The sequence below is a fragment of the Oncorhynchus masou genome, chromosome 31 (genome assembly GCF_036934945.1).
Source record: "Oncorhynchus masou masou isolate Uvic2021 chromosome 31, UVic_Omas_1.1, whole genome shotgun sequence".
Taxonomy (NCBI): Eukaryota; Metazoa; Chordata; class Actinopteri; order Salmoniformes; family Salmonidae; genus Oncorhynchus; species Oncorhynchus masou.
In genome coordinates, this window is record NC_088242.1 from 11,328,057 (window position 1) to 11,348,913 (window position 20,857).

The 20,857-nt window shown below is 43.0% G+C and overlaps 1 protein-coding gene across 1 annotated transcript in view; it reads right to left on the reverse strand.

The window, feature by feature from the left end:
• Positions 1-7,686: 7,686 nt before the first annotated feature.
• LOC135523408 (syntaxin-binding protein 4-like) overlaps positions 7,687-20,857 on the reverse strand; it is a 90,045-nt gene continuing 76,874 nt past the window's right edge. The window contains exons 20-21 of the mRNA XM_064950058.1: positions 15,570-15,709; positions 7,687-9,109 (exon numbers count right to left, since the gene is read on the reverse strand). Coding sequence (XP_064806130.1) covers positions 9,099-9,109; positions 15,570-15,709 — 151 coding nt within the window. The 3' untranslated portion in view covers positions 7,687-9,098. The remainder of the gene's footprint in view (positions 9,110-15,569; positions 15,710-20,857) is intronic.

The window sequence follows — 20,857 nt, forward strand, 5'->3', positions numbered from 1 at the left end:
GGGTTTATGTTGTTGTATTTCGTAGTGGGGTTTTTTAGTTATTGGGATTGCGGCTGAGTAGGGGTGTTGCATAAGTCTGGCTGCCTGAGGCGGTTCTCAATCAGAGTCAGGTGATTCTCGTTGTCTCTGATTGGGAACCGTATTTAGGTAGCCTGGGTTTCACTTTGTATTTCGTGGGTGATTGTTCCTGTCTCTGTGTAGTGTTCACCAGAAAAGGACCCTGGGCTCAGCCTGGTGAATATCGCCGCCCCAAGGAGGAACTAGAGGCGGCTAAAGCGGAGAGGCGCTGGTATGAGGAGGCAGCACGGCGACGTGGATGGAAGCCCGGGAATCAGCCCCAAAAATTTATTGGGAGGGGGCTTTCAGGGAGTATGGCTACGCCAGGTAGGAGTCCTGCGCAAACTCCCTGTGCTTACCGGGGGGCTAGAGAGACCGGGCAGGCACCGTGTTTTGCAGTGGTGCGCACGGTGTCCCCAGTGCGGGTGCATAGCCCGGTGCGGTATATTTCAGCTCCGCGTATCGGCCGGGCTAGATTGAGCGTCGAGCCAAATGCCATGAAGCCGGCTCTACGCATCTGGTCCCCAGTGAGTCTCCTTGGGCCGGCTTACATGGCACCAGCCTTGCGCTCGGTGTCTCCGGTTCGCCTACATAGTCCAGTGCGGGCTATTCCACCTCGCCGCACTGGCAGGGCGACCGAGAGTATTCAACCGGGTAAGGTTGGGCAGGCTCGGTGCTCAAGAGCTCCAGTGCGCCTGCACGGTCCGGTCTATCCAGTACCGCCTCCACACCCCAGCCCTCCGGTAGCAGCTCCCCGCACCAGGCTTCCTGTGCGTGTCTTCGGCCCAATACCACCAGTGCCAACACCACGCATCAGGCCTACAGTGCGCCTCGTCTCTCCTGCGCTGTCTGAGCCTTTCTTCTCTCCTGCGCTGTCGGCGTCTCCCGCCTGTTCAGCGCTATCAGAGCCTTTCTCCTCTCCAGCGCTGCCGGAGCCTCCTGCCTGTTCGGAGCAGCCTGAGCTGCCAGTCTGCATGGAGCAGCCAGAGCTGCCAGTCTGCAAGGAGCTGCCAGTCTGCATGGAGCTGCCAGTCTGCAAGGAGCTGCCAGTCTGCAAGGAGCTGCCAGTTTGCAAGGAGCTGCCAGTCTGCATGGAGCTGCCAGTCTGCAAGGAGCTGCCAGTCTGCATGGAGCAGCCAGAGCTGCCAGTCTGCATGGAGCAGCTAGAGCTGCCAGTCTGCATGGAGCAGCCAGAGCTGTCAGTCTGCATGGAGCTGCCAGTCTGCATGGAGCTGCCAGTCTGCAAGGAGCTGCCAGTCTGCAAGGAGCTGCCAGTCTGCAAGGAGCTGCCAGTCGGCACGGAGCTGCCAAAGCTGTCAGTCTGCATGGAACAGTCAGAGCTGTCAGTCTGCAAGAAGCCGCCAGAGCCGCCAGTCAGCATGGAGCAGCCAGAGCCGTCAGTCAGCATGAAGCAGCCAGAGCCGTCAGTCTGCCAGGATCCGCCAGCCAGCCAGACTCTTCCAGATCCGCCAGTCAGCCAGACTCTTCCAGATCCGCCAGTCAGCCAGACTCTTCCAGATCCGTCAGTCAGCCAGACTCTTCCAGATCCGCCAGTCAGCCAGACTCTTCCAGATCCGCCAGTCAGCCAGACTCTTCCAGATCCGCCAGTCAGCCAGACTCTTCCAGATCCGCCAGTCAGCCAGACTCTTCCAGATCCGCCAGTCAGCCAGACTCTTCCAGATCCGCCAGTCAGCCAGACTCTTCCAGATCCGCCAGTCAGCCAGACTCTTCCAGATCCGCCAGTCAGCCAGACTCTTCCAGATCCGCTAGTCAGCCAGTCTCTTCCAGATCTGCCAGTCAGCCAGACTCTTCCAGATCTGCCAGACTCTTCCAGATCTGCCAGTCAGCCAGACTCTTCCAGATCTGCCAGTCAGCCAGACTCTTCCAGATCTGCCAGTCAGCCAGACTCTTCCAGATCTGCCAGTCAGCCAGACTCTTCCAGATCTGCCAGTCAGCCAGACTCTTCCAGATCTGCCAGTCAACCAGACTCTTCCAGATCCGCTAGTCAACCAGACTCTTCCAGATCCGCCAGTCAGCCAGGATCTGCCGGATTCAACTGCCTGGCTGTGCTTCATCTCAGTACGGGGCTTCCTCTCAGTGCTGGGCTTTCTCTCAGTCCTGGGCTGCCCCTCAGTCCCGAGCTGCCCCTCAGTCCCGAGCTGCCCCTCAGTCCCGAGCTTCGCCTCAGTCCCGAGCTTCGCCTCAGTCCCGAGCTGCTCCTCAGTTCAGTGGGGTTCTGGGTGAGGACTATTAGGCCATGGTCGGCGGCGAGGGTGGATCATCCCAGGACGCGAAGGGGAGGAACTATGACATTTATGGAGTGGGGTCCATGTCCCGAGCCGGAACCGCCACCATGGACAGACGCCCACCCGGACCCTCCCTATGGTTTTGAGGTGCGTCCGGGAGTCCGCACCTTAGGGGGGGGGGTGTTCTGTCACGCCTTGGTCTTAGTATTTTGTGTTTTCGTTAATTAGTTGGTCAGGCCAGGGTGTGACATGGGTTTATGTTGTTGTATTTCGTAGTGGGGTTTTTTAGTTATTGGGATTGCAGCTGAGTAGGGGTGTTGCATAGGTTTGGCTGCCTGAGGCGGTTCTCAATCAGAGTCAGGTGATTCTCGTTGTCTCTGATTGGGAACCGTATTTAGGTAGCCTGGGTTTCACTTTGTATTTCGTGGGTGATTGTTCCTGTCTCTGTGTAGTGTTCAGCAGATAGGCTGTAATAGGTTTCACGTTCCGTTTTGTTGTTTTGTATTTGTCTCAGTATTTTCTTGTAATCGTTATTTGTTTCATTAAAAAACATGAGTAACCAACACGCTGCATTTCGGTCCGACTCTCTTGCGACAAACGAAGAACGCCGTTACAACATGTATCACTAGCCACTTTAACTATGCCACTTTGTTTACTTACTCATCTCATATGTATATACTGTACTCGATACCATCTACTGTATCTTGCCTATGCTGCTCTGCACCATCACTCATTCATATCTTTATGTACATATTCTTTATCCCCTTACACTGTGTATAAAAAATTAGTTTTGGAATTGTTAGTTAGATTACTTGTTGGTTATTACTGCATTGTCGGAACTGGAAGCACAAGCATTTCGCTACACTCGCATTAACATCTGCTAACCATGTGTATGTGACAAATAAAATTTGATATGATTTGATGATCAATACAAGTGGATGTCACAGATACAACACTATTGGTGTCCACTCTAGTTGGTTGAGTGATAACCTGGGTCATGTTACAGGCATTAGTCAGAGTTAGAAGCTTCCTCTTGAGAGGACAGATAACTGCTAACCAGTCAGGTCACCCAGAAAATAGACCTCTTTTAACATCACACACACTATCACCCAGAAAATAGACCTCTTTTAACATCACACACACTATCACCCAGAAAATAGACCTCTTTTAACATCACACACACTATCAAGCATTGCACATGATCTGTCCTGTGTGGCTCAGTCGGTAGAGCATGGCGCTTGCAACGCCAAGCGTCGTGGGTTCGATTCCCGCTGGGGCCACCCATATGTAAAAGTAGTGGCCCCAGCCGACTTGTAAGTCGCTTTGGACAAAAGCGTCTGCTAAATGGGATATATTATTATTATTATTGCACACATATTATCCATATACTGACTGTTAGCACTTGTGGGCCTATAGCAGTCCCCCAGAAGAAGAGGCTTTTGATGAGACAGGTGAATTTGCAACCACAACACTTCAACAACATTTGACAAGAGATCCTCTCTCAGCTTTAAAGGAATACACATCTCTGAACATGTACAGACACCTCCTCCATACGCATTCCTGTATTTTCTGTAGATAGTATATCCTTGTATTGCTGTAATATCAAAGGAATTATCTAAGTGAGTTTCAGAGATGGGCTGTATATGAAAGTTATCCGATGTTAGCAAGTAATGGATTTTTTTATTTTTTTATTTTTTATTTCACCTTTATTTAACCAGGTAGGCTAGTTTCATGAATTATTTCTATGGCTACATATTAATGTGGGCTATTCTTCACCCTTTCCAGGGTAGCTCATTGGAGATTGAGATTATATGGAGAAAAATAAGATCATTGTTTGGCTAATAGAGTGGGCCAATCAGGCACTTGTGAGTGTCAGTTGGTGTGTGAGTGTGTGATGTTGGGCTGAAGCTACTGATCCAGAAGCTTGGCTCTCTCGCTCATGCTGCTTGTACACACAACACACACACAGTCTTTCTCTACTTTCTTGTTGTGTTTCCAAGAAAAAAGGTTGAAAAGGGTAATTACAATATTTTAGCTAACAGAGGGGGGAGTAGAGGAGAGACAGAGAGCCTAAAACATAAAGCCTTGTGTTTAGTTGTGATAAGAGTATTTCATTCTGGACTATAACAGAGGTGCCATGGACTGTATTAAACGGGTGCAACAGGATCTAACATGGGAGTGTGTAACATTAACCTTCAAGTGCTTAATTGTAAAGATGTCTGTGTTCGGATGCAGCTCTGTGAGACAAAATACATAAAGCTGCCATGTGCCAACTCAACCACAGCTTTCACTCACAGCTTAGAGACAGAAACCGTGCCGCAAATGACACCCTATTGCCTATATAGTGCACTCACTACTACTAGTCTGGTCAAATGTAGGGCAATATATAGTGAATAAGGTGTGATTTGGGACACACAGACTGGGGATGGGCTAGCAGCAGGGTGGTAATACCAGTAATACCAACACAAAGCAGGAATTGTCTGACCGTAATGCTTGAACTGTACTGTGTACAGTATTTGTATTCATATTTCCTGGGTGACAGACAGGATTAGAGAATGAGTATCTATGGATTTGAATGATGTTTCATTCTCTCTGGCTATATCCAAAATGGCACCCTATTCCCTTATTAGTCCACTACTCTTTACCGGAGCCCTATGAGCCCTGATCAAAGGTAGTGCACAAAGTAGGGAATAGAGAGCAATTTGGGACACAGCCAGAGAGAATGACATAGTCTGTCTGCCTCCTGCCTTTTCTGCTGAATGCGGACTGGGGTTAGGATTTGGTGTGTAAATACACTGATGGGGGTGACCCAAACACACACACACATACAGTATGTAAGTATGTTTGACTACAGGGACACAGGGAGTGGTTGTGGCTGGCATGCAAACATTCATCATGACTACTAACCACCGCAGGAGATGGGGTAACACTGCAGCGCACAGTGGACTTTCTTCATTGGCTGGTGATATCCAATACACCTATACATGACTAGTCAACAAAGCTAATTCAACATCAAATTTGACAGACAGAGAGATAGGTGATTGACTACTACACTACTAACCAACCAGCATAGCATCAGAAAGAACCAACGCGTATTGTCTGGGATGCTACAGGACAGTCCAAAGGAGTGTCTTCAATGTCAAATTGAACCCTAACCCTGAAATATATCACATGATATCATTAATAACAAATTGTATTTGTCACATGCTTCGTAAACAACATGTGTAGACTAATAGTGAACCCATTTAGAGGAAGGACTTACTGAAGTTTATTATGTACTACTTCACAATATGTTTTTTTCAACATACTGCATAGCCTAACCTTTAACCAAAGGTATACAAGGCAAATATACAGTCTCTACAGTGGCTTCAGAACGTATTCACAACCCTTTACTCTTTCCAAATGTTGTTGTGTTACAGAGTTTAAAATGGATTAAATCTAGATTGTTTGTCACTGGCCTACAAACAATACTCCATAATTTAACATTTAACAAATTCATTAAAAATGGAAAGATGAAATGTCTTGCGTTAAGAAGGATTTGTTTTGGCAACGCCTTAAGTTCAGGATTAAACAGTTGCTAAACAAGTCACATCATACATTACATGGACTCACTCTGTGTGCAATAACAGTGTTTAACATGACTTTTCAATGACTCACCTCTGTAACCCACACATACAATTATCTGTAAGGTCCCTCAGTCGAGCAGTGATTCAACCACATACACCTAGGAGAGTTTTCCAATGCCTTGCAAAGGAGGGCACCAATTGGTAGATGGGTAACAATAAATAAGCAGACATTGAATATCGCTTTGAGCATGGCGAAGTTATGCTTTCCCAAATTGTTCCTTTATGATCTAGTCAGTTCATTACATTGGTGTCAGAAGTGATCGTACCTCAGGCTCGAAGGTCGAGGGTTCGAGACCTGCTCCCTGCTGTTTCATTACATTGGTGTCAGAAGGGATCGGATCTTGCATCCACGACAGTGCGTGTGCTTGGCCGGTGAGCGCGTTCCTGTAAGACGTAGAGTCGCTAGCTAGCGTGAGGACGTGCTCTTTGAAAGGAGGGAGTAGTGTAACGACCCTGGGTTTATGAGTGCGGAAATCGACCTGCCACACGAGCATGCTTTTGCGGCACAGTCGATAGCGCGCCGGACATCGGGCTCGAAGGTCGAGGTCTCTGATATCCAATAGTTATTCCCGGCTGTATGTAATAACACTTACGGTTTTCTGGTTTCCTAAGGACTTGGAGCGAAGCTGACATCTCTGTCGGCACTATCTTGTTAATGTCCAATGGCCGATGAGCACAGATGCGTTTTATTTAAATGTTTTGTCATAGTTTCTCTTCATATGACAAGGATTGAAAAGGATTTAGCAGTAGATTGTCGTCTTGATTCACGATGACTGCTCGCTTGCTAGCTAGATTTTGAAAGTATGATGTTGACATCATCAGTCCAATCAAAGCTACGGTAGATATGTGATTTGACGTAATTTTATCTGTGGCACTTCTAATGTAACTCTTTGGCAGCACCCAGGGTCCTTGAATTTTCTAACTCTCCCTGTAGATTTTGCGATGATGTGGTGTCCCCATGAGTGACAGAACACTGAACCAATCACAGTGCAACTAGAGAACATCACCAACCCCTACGCTCCATATTATCCACTGGCTGCCCCACCATCACAGAAAGCACAGAGCTAGACTGCAACACCTCAATTTTGGAGCTGCCTTACTCAAGAAAGCAAAAAAAGAGATCATGTTTGTATGCAGCTTTATTAACTCAATGATTATTTTGTTTAATCATTTGTTTACATTGTTTGCAAATTAGTATGTGACACGTAATTAATGCCAAAATATGCTAAAAACAGGTGGGGCTCAAAACAGATGGGTCAAAGCTCTTAGACTTTACCCAGAAAGACTCACAGCTGTAATCACTGCCAAAGGTGATTGCAACATGTATCGACTCAGGGTTGTAAATACTTATGTAAACAAGATATGTATTTCATTTTCAATAAATTTGCAAAAATGTCTAAAAACATTATTTCACTTTGTAATTATGGGGTATTGTGTGTAGATGGGTGAGAAAAAATATTTAATCCGTTAAGAATTCAGGCTGTAACACAACAAAATGTGGAATAAGTCCAGGGGTGTGAATACTTTCTGAAGGCACTTTACATTTCCAACCATCATTAACATAATTTCTGCAGTTAAACATGTTTTAATACCAAAGGTATTCTATAAAATATATTGTAGTCTTCAGAAATTCAAATGTTAAATGAAATTGTTAAATATTTTGAATGCTTTAGCCTGTGGAATGATCAGAAAGGGTTGTTTCTTGTGATTTGATATAATCAGTCATGATCAGAATAAGGCAAATTCACTTAACAGGATCAGATTTTTATTTTATTTTGACAGTTTTCAAAGCAAATGAAATGGTTGAATAACAGTATTATAAATATAACATGTAACAATGCTAAATCAATGTGATTGACTAAGTGTTTGATTAGTAGGGTTGTAAAATTCCAGGAACTTCCCTGGTTTTCCAGAATGCCTGGTTGGAGTATTCTGGATTTCATGCTTTTTCCCAGATTCCGGGAATCCTCCAACCAGGATTTTGGGAAAACTAGGGAATTTTTATAAAAGTTCCAGGAATTTTGCAATCCTACTGATTAGTTACAAAGAGGGGGTTAGGTATGTCTGCCTACCTGCACATTGTGTTTGGAATAGCAACATTTACATGTTTGTCATATAGCAGACGCACTTATCCAGAGCGACTTACAGGCAGACAGATTTTCCACCAAATCGGCTAACCTTTCGGTTACTGGCCCAACGCTCTTAAGCACTAGGCTACTTGCCAACCTATGTAGCTAATAGCGGAATACCATTGAGCCCCCATAATGTATTGCACTTTACAGTTCTGTACTGTTATATAGAATTCCAAGAGCTAACTAAACATTTGTCTGTAAATATACATCAATTATTAACAGATTACAAAGGTTTTATGACACCTCAGGCTAACTGTGGGTGCTATTACCCTAAACCCCAACCACCCCTTTATTTTTATTTATTATTTTTTAGCTTTATTTAACCAGGCAAGTCAGTTAAGAACAAATTCTTATTTTCAATGACGGCCTGGGAACAGTGGGTTAACTGCCTGTTCAGGGGCAGAACGACAGATTTGCACCTTGTCAGCTCGGGGGTTTGAACTCGCAACCTTCCAGTTACTAGTCCAACACTCTAACCACTAGGCTACCCCGCCACCCCAAATAGCAGACAGCAAGTGTTCTGTAGAAACCATTTATTGCTGAGGATACAATATACAGTATAAACAATACTGGACATAAACAAGGACTTTGTATAAAGTGTATGATGTGGTGGTCTTGTATGCTTTATCGGGTATAGAGCAGGGGTATTCAACTCTGACCCGACGAGGTCTGGAGCCTCCTGGTTTTCTGTTCTACCTGATAATTAATTGCACCCACCTGGTGTCCAGGTCTAAATCAGTCCCTGATTGTTTCTTTCTCATGAAAAAATGCAGTGGAACTGGCTTGGAGGTCCAGAGTTGAGTTTGAGCAGCATAGATTGAAGAGCTTGCAACGCCAGGATTGTGGGTTTGACTCCTGAGGCCACCCATACGTACAAAAGGTATACAAACATGACTAAGTCGCTTTGGATAAAGCTGTCTGCTAAATGGTATATATTATTATTATCTTATGTAAGTTTGATGTAAGTATGACGCAAGTCTAAGAAAAGTTCCTGGATAGACAGAATGGGGACTCTTTCAATTCCAAGGCAACTCCATTCAATTACAACCTAATGCACAAACAAGAGAGTGTGATTAGGGTGAGTGAGTGAGTGAGTGAGTGAGTGAGTGCGTGAGTGCGTGAGTGCGTGAGTGCGTGAGTGCGTGAGTGCGTGAGTGCGTGAGTGCGTGAGTGCGTGAGTGCGTGAGTGCGTGCGTGAGTGCGTGAGTGAGTGAGTGAGTGAGTGAGTGAGTGCGTGCGTGAGTGAGTGCGTTGAGAAGGGGTAGGTAAGTAGGTCAATCCAATATTAGTGACCCAAAACGTTTGTCCACTCAGAAAGATCATCTGGTTGAAATGTAAGGTAGGATGGTTTTCCTCAGCAGTACACAACCAAGCAACACTGAACCCAGTGAAAATGACTAAGATGGGATCTGGGGAGAGGAGAATGTCTAAAGTACACACACAAAACACACACATACACACATACGCACGCACCCACACGCACACGTACACAAAACACATACACGTACACAAACACACAAACACACATGCACACACATACACAAACACACACACGTACACAAACACACATGCACACACGTACACAAGCACGTACACAAACACACACACGTACACAAACACACACACGTACACAAGCACGTACACAAACACACACACGTACACAAACACACACACGTACACAAACACACACACAAGCACGTACACAAACACACACACGTACACAAGCACGTACACAAACACACACACGTACACAAGCACGTACACAAACACACACACGTACACAAACACACACACGTACACAAACACACACACACACACACACGCACACACACACACGTACACAAACAAACACCCCCTTAGATAAACATCTGTTGTTTCTGTAATGCTAGATCCAGTGAAAATCTTGAGCCTTGCTGTACTAGGGGGAACACAACCACATCAGGGCTCATCCTTTTTGTCAATTGAACGGATGGAAATAAGAAATGGAGTCGTTTCTTTATATGTGCCTAAATGTCCTGTTATCTACCGTACTTTGGTTGTTGTTTATGTATACATGTGTGTACAGATGACCTAATGTATAATAATGATACCAATAATGTATAGATAGTATTATGTATTACAGATGAGCAAATTAAAATACTGTACCATGTTTGACAATGGCCACTTTTAGTGTCTTAAACTGTGTGGTCCACAGTGTGGTTATTACAATTGATATTTTGTATTGTCAACTATACTATCATTGTGGAGTGACACTTTAATACATTTTTCTAACTAATACTTTGGGTCATCTGATATTGGATTGACCTACTTATCTAATCCCTCCTTAACACACAAGTTTACATAACACACCAATGAACACAATCTATTTTCCAAATGATCCAATGTTCTCTTAGAAGTCATCCAAAACCAGAAAGGACTTTCTTCTCACAGAACCTTCTTTTGTTTCACAGAATCACTTGATATTATTACCAGCCTCAGATGGCAGCAGATCTTTTTTTTAATGGCAGAAGTGTAAAGTAATAGTCTGGCAGCCTTTAATCCTACAGGACCTTTTCTAGTTCTCCTTTAATCCTACAGGACCTTTTCTAGTTCTCCTTTAATCCTACAGGACCTTTTCTAGTTCTCCTTTAATCCTACAGGACCTTTTCTAGTTCTCCTTTAATCCTACAGGACCTTTTCTAGTTCTCCTTTAATCCTACAGGACCTTTTCTAGTTCTCCTTTAATCCTACAGGACCTTTTCTAGTTCTCCTTTAATCCTACAGGACCTTTTCTAGTTCTCCTTTAATCCTACAGGACCTTTTCTAGTTCTCCTTTAATCCTACAGGACCTTTTCTAGTTCTCCTTTAATCCTACAGGACCTTTTCTAGTTCTCCTTTAATCCTACAGGACCTTTTCTAGTTCTCCTTTAATCCTACAGGACCTTTTCTAGTTCTCCTCTAATCCTACAGGACCTTTTCTAGTTCTCCTCTAATCCTACAGGACCTGTTCTAGTTCTCCTCTAATCCTACAGGACCTTTTCTAGTTCTCCTCTAATCCTACAGGACCTTTTCTAGTTCTCCTCTAATCCTACAGGACCTTTTCTAGTTCTCCTCTAATCCTACCATACCTTTTCTAGTTCTCCTCTAATCCTACCATACCTTTTCTAGTTCTCCTCTAATCCTACAGGACCTTTTCTAGTTCTCCTCTAATCCTACAGGACCTTTTCTAGTTCTCCTCTAATCCTACAGGACCTTTTCTAGTTCTCCTCTAATCCTACAGGACCTGTTCTAGTTCTCCTCTAATCCTACAGGACCTTTTCTAGTTCTCCTCTAATCCTACAGGACCTTTTCTAGTTCTCCTCTAATCCTACAGGACCTTTTCTAGTTCTCCTTTAATCCTACAGGACCTTTTCTAGTTCTCCTCTAATCCTACCATACCTTTTCTAGTTCTCCTCTAATCCTACCATACCTTTTCTAGTTCTCCTCTAATCCTACAGGACCTTTTCTAGTTCTCCTCTAATCCTACCATACCTTTTCTAGTTCTCCTCTAATCCTACCATACCTTTTCTAGTTCTCCTCTAATCCTACAGGACCTTTTCTAGTTCTCCTCTAATCCTACCATACCTTTTCTAGTTCTCCTCTAATCCTACCATACCTTTTCTAGTTCTCTAATCCTACCATACCTTTTCTAGTTCTCCTCGAATCCTACCATACCTTTTCTAGTTCTCCTCTAATCCTACCATACCTTTTCTAGTTCTCATCTAATCCTACAGGACCTTTTCTAGTTCTCCTCTAATCCTACCATACCTTTTCTAGTTCTCCTCTAATCCTACCATACCTTTTCTAGTTATCTAATCCTACCATACCTTTTCTAGTTCTCCTCTAATCCTACCATACCTTTTCTAGTTCTCCTCTAATCCTACCATACCTTTTCTAGTTCTCCTCTAATCCTACCATACCTTTTCTAGTTCTCCTCTAATCCTACCATACCTTTTCTAGTTCTCCTCTAATCCTACCATACCTTTTCTAGTTCTCCTCTAATCCTACCATACCTTTTCTAGTTCTCCTCTAATCCTACCATACCTTTTCTAGTTCTCCTCTAATCCTACCATACCTTTTCTAGTTCTCCTCTAATCCTACAGGACCTTTTCTAGTTCTCCTCTAATCCTACAGGACCTTTTCTAGTTCTCCTCTAATCCTACAGGACCTTTTCTAGTTCTCCTCTAATCCTACAGGACCTGTTCTAGTTCTCCTCTAATCCTACAGGACCTTTTCTAGTTCTCCTCTAATCCTACAGGACCTTTTCTAGTTCTCCTCTAATCCTACAGGACCTTTTCTAGTTCTCCTTTAATCCTACAGGACCTTTTCTAGTTCTCCTCTAATCCTACCATACCTTTTCTAGTTCTCCTCTAATCCTACCATACCTTTTCTAGTTCTCCTTTAATCCTACAGGACCTTTTCTAGTTCTCCTCTAATCCTACCATACCTTTTCTAGTTCTCCTCTAATCCTACCATACCTTTTCTAGTTCTCCTCTAATCCTACAGGACCTTTTCTAGTTCTCCTCTAATCCTACCATACCTTTTCTAGTTCTCCTCTAATCCTACCATACCTTTTCTAGTTCTCTAATCCTACCATACCTTTTCTAGTTCTCCTCGAATCCTACCATACCTTTTCTAGTTCTCCTCTAATCCTACCATACCTTTTCTAGTTCTCATCTAATCCTACAGGACCTTTTCTAGTTCTCCTCTAATCCTACCATACCTTTTCTAGTTCTCCTCTAATCCTACCATACCTTTTCTAGTTATCTAATCCTACCATACCTTTTCTAGTTCTCCTCTAATCCTACCATACCTTTTCTAGTTCTCCTCTAATCCTACCATACCTTTTCTAGTTCTCCTCTAATCCTACCATACCTTTTCTAGTTCTCCTCTAATCCTACCATACCTTTTCTAGTTCTCCTCTAATCCTACCATACCTTTTCTAGTTCTCCTCTAATCCTACCATACCTTTTCTAGTTCTCCTCTAATCCTACCATACCTTTTCTAGTTCCCCTCTAATCCTACCATACCTTTTCTAGTTCCCCTCTAATCCTACCATACCTTTTCTAGTTCTCCTCTAATCCTACCATACCTTTTCTAGTTCTCCTCTAATCCTACCATACCTTTTCTAGTTCTCTAATCCTACCATACCTTTTCTAGTTCTCTAATCCTACCATACCTTTTCTAGTTATCCTCTTATCTTACCATACCTTTTCTAGTTATCCTCTAATCTTACCATACCTTTTCTAGTTCTCCTCTAATCTTACCATGCCTTTTCTAGTTCTCTAATCCTACCATACCTTTTCTAGTTCTCCTTTAATCTTACCATGCCTTTTCTAGTTCTCTAATCCTACCATACATTTTCTAGTTCTCCAACACTGACTCATATTATCAAGGACAGTACATTTTTATTTTTTGTATCTGACATTCATCTATGATTACCAAAAATGAAAACAGAAAGAGAGAAAGCCTACATCCCAAAATGGCACCCTATTCCATATTTAGTGCACTACTTTTGACCAGGGCCCATAGGGCTGAGTTGACACACCCCAGAGTCACAATGACGCGTCCGCCTCAGGTGAGTAGTAGTTAGAGGACGAAACATTGTATCTGTCTCATTATGGCGTCTATGAGAGCATGGGCAGCACCATTGAGGCCAATCTCCATTTTTCTTCTCCTACTACTTCTATGAGTTGGTAAACAAACTGAAAGGGTGCATACTGCCACCTGGAGTTTGTTGTTTGAACAGGTATAAAACCAAGATTGACAATTTACTGCCACCTGCAATAAATTGTTTTCTCACGGGAATAATTCATTGGCTGATCCCTCCTGATGAACTGGATGGAATTATGTGATCCTTCCTAAACCCATAGGAAGTCCCAACCAGTTGACTACTTCAAAATGGTTATGTCCTCACAATGGCACTGCCCATGCTAAAACAGAATTTTGGGCACTAGAGTCCTCTATCTATCTCTATGGGTTAGAGTTAGATCACCTGGTTGATTGGCTGCTTCACCTCTGACTGGGAAAGGTCAAGAGGGGTCAGGGGTCAGGATAAAGTTTTGTTGGATCAGACAAGGTTAAACTAGAGACAGGTGACCGTGACCTCGGAGGTCAGTACTTCTCACCAGAGGCATCGATACAGAGAGTTGGGCCAATGTGGTTTCTGTCTGAACATTCCGAAAGCGCCACTTCCTCCTCCATAGCCGTTTCCTAAGTGATCATTTATGGTTACGCATTGTGCTGTTTATTTGTGAAACGTTTTGAAAATTATGAAGATGTCCAGTGAAAGCAGATGTGCAATTTGTTGACACCACAATACCGACTTGGATACACATTGTTCCGAATGGCAATCAGTAAACATGTCTTAAATTCGCTGCTCTGTTTTGCTTGTTTGTATCGGGTAATTTCAGAGGGAACTATCGGAGGCGCTCTCATATTGTTACGGCGCCAACATTTCAAGAATGAAGGTGCTAACATGGCGTCCATTCTGAAACTGTACTATATGGCTCTACTTCTCACCCTGCTCACAACCTGACACCAACGCTGGATTAGAACTGAATTGAACGATCGGAAACAGTTTGCTCCCATATGGCTCCTGGTCCTGGTCCAGATACTGTATATTGTAATTCCTGAAGAATCTTGTTAGTAATGACGCCATCAGTATCTAACCCCTCTTCATCTCAATCATCTTCTTCGCTACTGTTTTCGTTCCCAGTGGAGTTATTATGACCCGATGTGGAAGGTTTTTCCCCTTTTGATGTACTTGGCTTTCTCCCATCCCACTACATTCAGGGCTACAGTATGGTTAGTGACTGACTTGATCAGGTGCATGTATGATGATGTTTTTTGTATCTACTAAGGTCTTATTGTACATTTCTAGATACACTGGTACAATTCTGAAAACAATTATTTGATTCAAAACACAAATCTATTGGAAGTCGAACATTGCGAACATCATCAACACTACATTTCATGTTGAATGAAAGATCATTCTGTCCGTCCACTAGACGATGACTACAGAAAACAACACGAGTAACTACGGAACAATTAGTCTCTGGTTCATTCAACTCCACTGGACACAGAGACTGAACCTCTCAAAGTTGCTTAGCTACTTTACGGTCTCATTCTGTTGTCTGATCCTTAAGTACAAGGATGTCCATCATTTTCTTACAGGCCACTCCACTAAAAGATGGCTATTGAGATGTGTATAGTAACTACAAAGATGGCTTGGTGTCTGTTATCCGGTTGGTTTTGGTTGGCTTAGTAACTAGATTGTTTGAGGTCTGTTGAGCTGGTTGATTTTGGTTAGCTTAGTAGCTATGGACATAATTTGGTTGGTTTGGTGTCTGTTATCCAGTTGGTTTTTGGTTGGTTTCAGAACTATGGAGGTGATTTCGGTGTCTGTTGAGCTGGTTGGAATTGCATGCTAGACCAGGGATAGAGACGACATGCAGGCAGGCAGCGAGTCGAGATGATAGATCACTTACACTCCACCTCCAGAATGGCGCTAACAGTCCGTGTGAGTTCTTTAGCCTCTGCGGTTAGTGTTGCGGCCGTCCACTGGGACTTCTTCCCCACCCGGGCTCCCAGGAGCTGAGAGGAAGCTCCAGCCTTCATGTCACCGGAGCTGCAGAGACACAGACAGGTATTGAGTTAAACTTTCAAGCTGACAGCATTTTTACACTGTTTTAAGCATGGCTGTATTTGTCAATCTAGCAAGGGGGCAATATTTAGATTTTTTTTCATTGGTAAGATTAGCAAACTTAGGCACAGTGGTGGAAAAAGTACCCAATTGTGATACTTGAGTAAAAGAATAGATACCTTAATAGAAAGTTACTCATGTAAAAGTTAGTCACCAAGTAAAATACTACTTAAGTAAAAGTATAAAAGTATTTGGTTCTAAATATACTTAAGTATCAAATTAAATGTAATTGCTGAAATATACCTAAGTATCAAAAGTAAAAGTCTAAATGATTTCAAATTCCATATATTAAGCAAACCAGACAGCACCATTTGCTTACGGATTGCCAGGGGCACACTCCAAAACTCAGATTATGCAAAGACAACTCACAAGGCCTCAAATGGCAGCTTCATTAAATAGTATCGGCAAAACACCAGTCTCAACGTCAACAGTGAAGAGGCAACTCCAGGATGCTGGCCTAGGCAGGGTTCCTCTGTCCATTGTTGTCTGTGTTATTTTGCCCATCTTAATATTTTCTTTTTATTGGCCAGTCTGAGATCTGGCTTTTTCTTTGCGACTCTGCCTAGAAGACCAGCATCCCGGAGTCGCCTCTTCACTGTTGACGTTGAGACTGGTGTTTGCGAGTACTATTTAATGAAGCTGGCAGTTGAGGACCTGTGAGGCGTCTGTTTCTCAAACGAGACACTCTAATGTGCTTGTCCTCTTTCTCAGTTGTGCACCGGGGCCTCCCACTCCTCTTTCTATTCTGCTTACAGCCAGTTTGCGCTGCTCTGTGAAGGGAGTAGTACACAGCTTTGTACGAGATCTTCAGTATTTTAGCAATTTCTTGCATGGAATAGCCTTAATTTCTCAGAACTAGAATGGACTGACGAGTTTCAGAAGAAAGTTATTTGTTTCTGGTCATTTTGTGCCTGTAATCGAACCCACAAATGCTGATGTTCCAGATACTCAACTAGTCTAAAGAATGCCAGTTTTATTGCTTCTTTAAATCAGAACAACAGTTTTCATCTGTGCTAACATTATTGCAAAAGGGTTTTCTAATCATCAATTAGCCTTTTAAAAGTATAAACTTGGATTAGCTAACACAATATGCCATTGCTACACAGTGATGGTTGCTGATAATGGGCCTCTGTACGCCTACGTAGATATTCCAATTTTAAAATTTTAAAAAATCAGCTGTTTCCAGCTACAATAGTCATTTACAACATTAACAATGTCAATTTGATGTTATTTTGATGGACAAAAAAAATGTGCTTTTCTTTCAAAAACAAGTACATTTCGAAGTGACCCAAAACTTTGAACGGTAGTGTATATACAGTTGAACTCGGAAGTTCACATTCACCTGAGCCAAATACATTTAAACTCAGTTTTTCACAATTTTCCAAGTAAAAATTCCCTGTTTCTGGTCAGTTAGGATCACCACTTCATTTTAAGAATGTGAAATGTCAGAATAATAGTACAGAGAATGATTTATTTCAGCTTTTATTTCTTTCATCACATTCCCAGTGGGTCAGATGTTTACATACACTCAATTAGTATTTGGTAGCATTGCCTTTAAATTGGTTAACTTGGGTCAAACGTTTCAGGTAGCCTTCCACAAGCTTACCACAATAAGTTGGGTGAATTTTGGCTCCTTCCTCCTGACAGAGCTGGTGTAACTGAGTCAGGTTTTTAGGCCTCCTTGCTCGCACACGCTTTTTCAGTTCTGTTTCACATTTCACATTTCACACGTTTCACATTTTCTATACGATTGAGGTCAGAGGTTTGTGATGGCCACTCCAATACCTTTGCTGTCCTTAAGCCATTTTTTCACAACTTTGGAAGTATGCTTGGGGTCATTGTCCATTTTGAAGACCCATTTGTGACCAAGCTTTAACTTCCTGACTGATGTCCTGAGATGTAGCTTCAATATATCCACATCATTTCCCTTCCTCATGGTGCCATCTATTTTGTGAAGTGCACCAGTCCCTCCTGCAGCAAAGCACCCCCACAACATGATGCTGCCACCCCTGTGCTTCACGGTTGGGATGGTGTTCTTCGGCTTGCTAGCATCCCCCTTTTTCCTCCAAACATAACGATGGTCATTATGGTCAAACAGTTCTATTTTTGTTTCATTAAACCAGAGGACATTTCTCCAAAATGTACGATCTTTGTCCCCATGTGCAGTTGCAAACCGTAGTCTGGCTTTTTATATGGTGGTTTTGGAGCAGTGGCTTCTTCTTTGCTGAGCGGCCTTTCAGGTTATGTTGACATAGGACTCGTTTTACTGTGGATATAGATACTTTTGTACCCGTTTCCTCCAGCATCTTCACAAGGTCCTTTGCTGTTTTTCTGGGATTGATTTGCACTTTTCACACCAAAGTACGTTCATCTCTAGGAGACAGAACGCGTCTCCTTCCTGAGCGATATTGTCATGCCCTGTCCATAGAGGGGCTTTTTATTCCCTATTCTGGTTAGGCCAGGGTGTGGCTAGGGTGGGCGTTCTATGTTCCCTTTTCTAAGTTTTTGTATTTCTGTGTTTTTGGCCAGGTATGGTTCTCAATCAGGGACAGCTGTCTGTCGTCTCTGATTGAGAAACATACTCAGGCAGCCTGTTTTCCCACTATGGGTTGTGGGCAGTTGTCTTCTGTGTCTGTGTTTTCACCATTCAGAACTGTTTCGATTTTCGTTGTTTCACATTTGTTATTTTGTGTTCTGTCATAATAAATTTAACATGGACACGTACCACGCTGCATATTGGTCTGATCCTTCCTATTCCTGTTCCTCAGATGAAGAAGATCGTTACAGATATGACGGCTGCGTGGTTCCATGGTGTTTATACTTGCATACTATTGTTTGTACAGATGAACGTAGTACCTTCAGGCATATGGACATTTCTCCCAAGGATGAACCAGACTTGTGGAGGTCTACAATTTTTTTTCTGAGGTCTTGGCTGATTTGTTTTGATTTTCCCTTGATGTCAAGCAAAGAGGCACTGAGTTTGAAGGTTGGCCTTTAAATACATCCACAGGTACACCTCCAATTGACACAAATGATGTCAATTAGCCTATCAGAAGCTTCTGAAGCCATGACATCATTTTCTGGAATTTTCCAAGCTGTTTAAAAGCACAGTGAACTTAGTGTATATAAACTTCTGACCCACTGGAATTGTGAAACAGTGAATTATATGTGAAATAATCCGTCTGTAAACAATTGTTAGAAAAATTATTTGTGTCATACACAAGGTAGATGTCCTAACTGACTTGCCAAAACTATAGTTTGTTAACAAGAAATTTGTGGAGTGGTTGAAAAACGAGTTTTAATGACTCCAACCTAATTGTATGTAAACCTCTGACCTCAACTGAAATACAACTAAAATACTGTCCCAAAGAGCACATGTTCATCTTCATAAAAAATGACTTTTCCCATCTCAAGAGGATAAATAAATAAATGACCATAGTAAGTGCCTATCAAGTGCCAAATAAAGTAACATGATGAACCATAACAGGGTTGACACATTCTTCTAAAATCAGCCATAAATCCCCTTGTGACAGGGGGAATGGATACATGTTATGTGCAACAAAACATGAAATTGTTAAAACATTTCTAGACTGTCTATCTATGTTATCCTCGCCCCGCTTCGTTTTCCACCACAAAATGGCTGAAAAGAGTAGATCCATCTCACCTGCTTTTACTCTGTGGTTTCACTATTAGATGTTCAATGCATCTTTAGATTATGTTAAAAGGGAACAGTTTCACCATATTAAAATGAGAGTTCAGACAACGTAACAGAGTGGACCTTAACATGAAGGGCAGATGGAAATTAATTACTAATCACATTAAATAAATAAGAATCTTCAGAAATGACTGTCAGTGCAACAAAAATAACTAAGGCTTCACAGTGATGGTTCAACTTGGAGTAATGTTGGGATTAAGTGGGTTAAAATCTTCCTAGAAGTGACAGCTTTGACAGAGGGACATTTTGGTACTTCAGCCTTTATTCATATAAAACATCTGATTGTTCGAATTCTCCATGTAGTCTATATTAAAGATTACTTAATTTAATATAACAGGTTTTTAAAATCAAATACCGGTGCACAATTTCTACTTAAAATATCAAAAGGTACCAAAAAGGAACTTATTTCGTGGAATGACTCAGAAACCATGTGGGACCCTTCACAACTGTTAATTATCATTCAGCTGAGTCTGATGCTTGATTCAGAGCTCTACTCCATCCTGTTGGATAAGTAGCAGATGAGAGGAGAACTCTACTAAATGGGTTCTGCTGTCTACAGGGTCCCTCATTACACACCTACCCACCGATAAGGGTCCTGCAGAGATGCCTGGGTCAAACGCACACAGACACAGATAGATGAAGACACACACAGGAGTAGGCACACAGACACACACAGACACATGGATAGATGAAGACACACACAGGAGTAGGCACACAGACACACACAGACACACGGATAGATGAAGACACACACAGGAGTAGGCACACAGACACAGATAGATGAAGACACACACAGGAGTAGGCACACAGACACACACAGACACACGGATAGATGAAGACACACACAGGAGTAGGCACACAGACACACGGATAGATGAAGACACACACAGGAGTAGGCACACAGACACACACAGGAGTAGGCACACAGACACACACAGGAATAGGCACACAGACACACACAGGAGTAGGCACACAGACACAGACACAAACAATAGATGAAGACACACACAGGAGTAGGCACACATACACACACAGGAGTAGGCACACAGACACACACAGGAATAGATGAAGGCACACAGACACACACACGGATAGATGAAGGCACACAGACACACACAGGAGTAGGCACACAGACACACACACACACGTATAGATAAAGACACACACAGGAGTAGGCACACAGCCACACACAGGAGTAGGCACACAACCACACACAGGAGTAGGCACACAGACACACACACACACACACAGGAGTAGGCACACAGCCACACATAGGAGTAGGCACACAGCCACACATAGGAGTAGGCACACAGACACACACACACACACACACACGCACACACACACAGGAGTAGGCA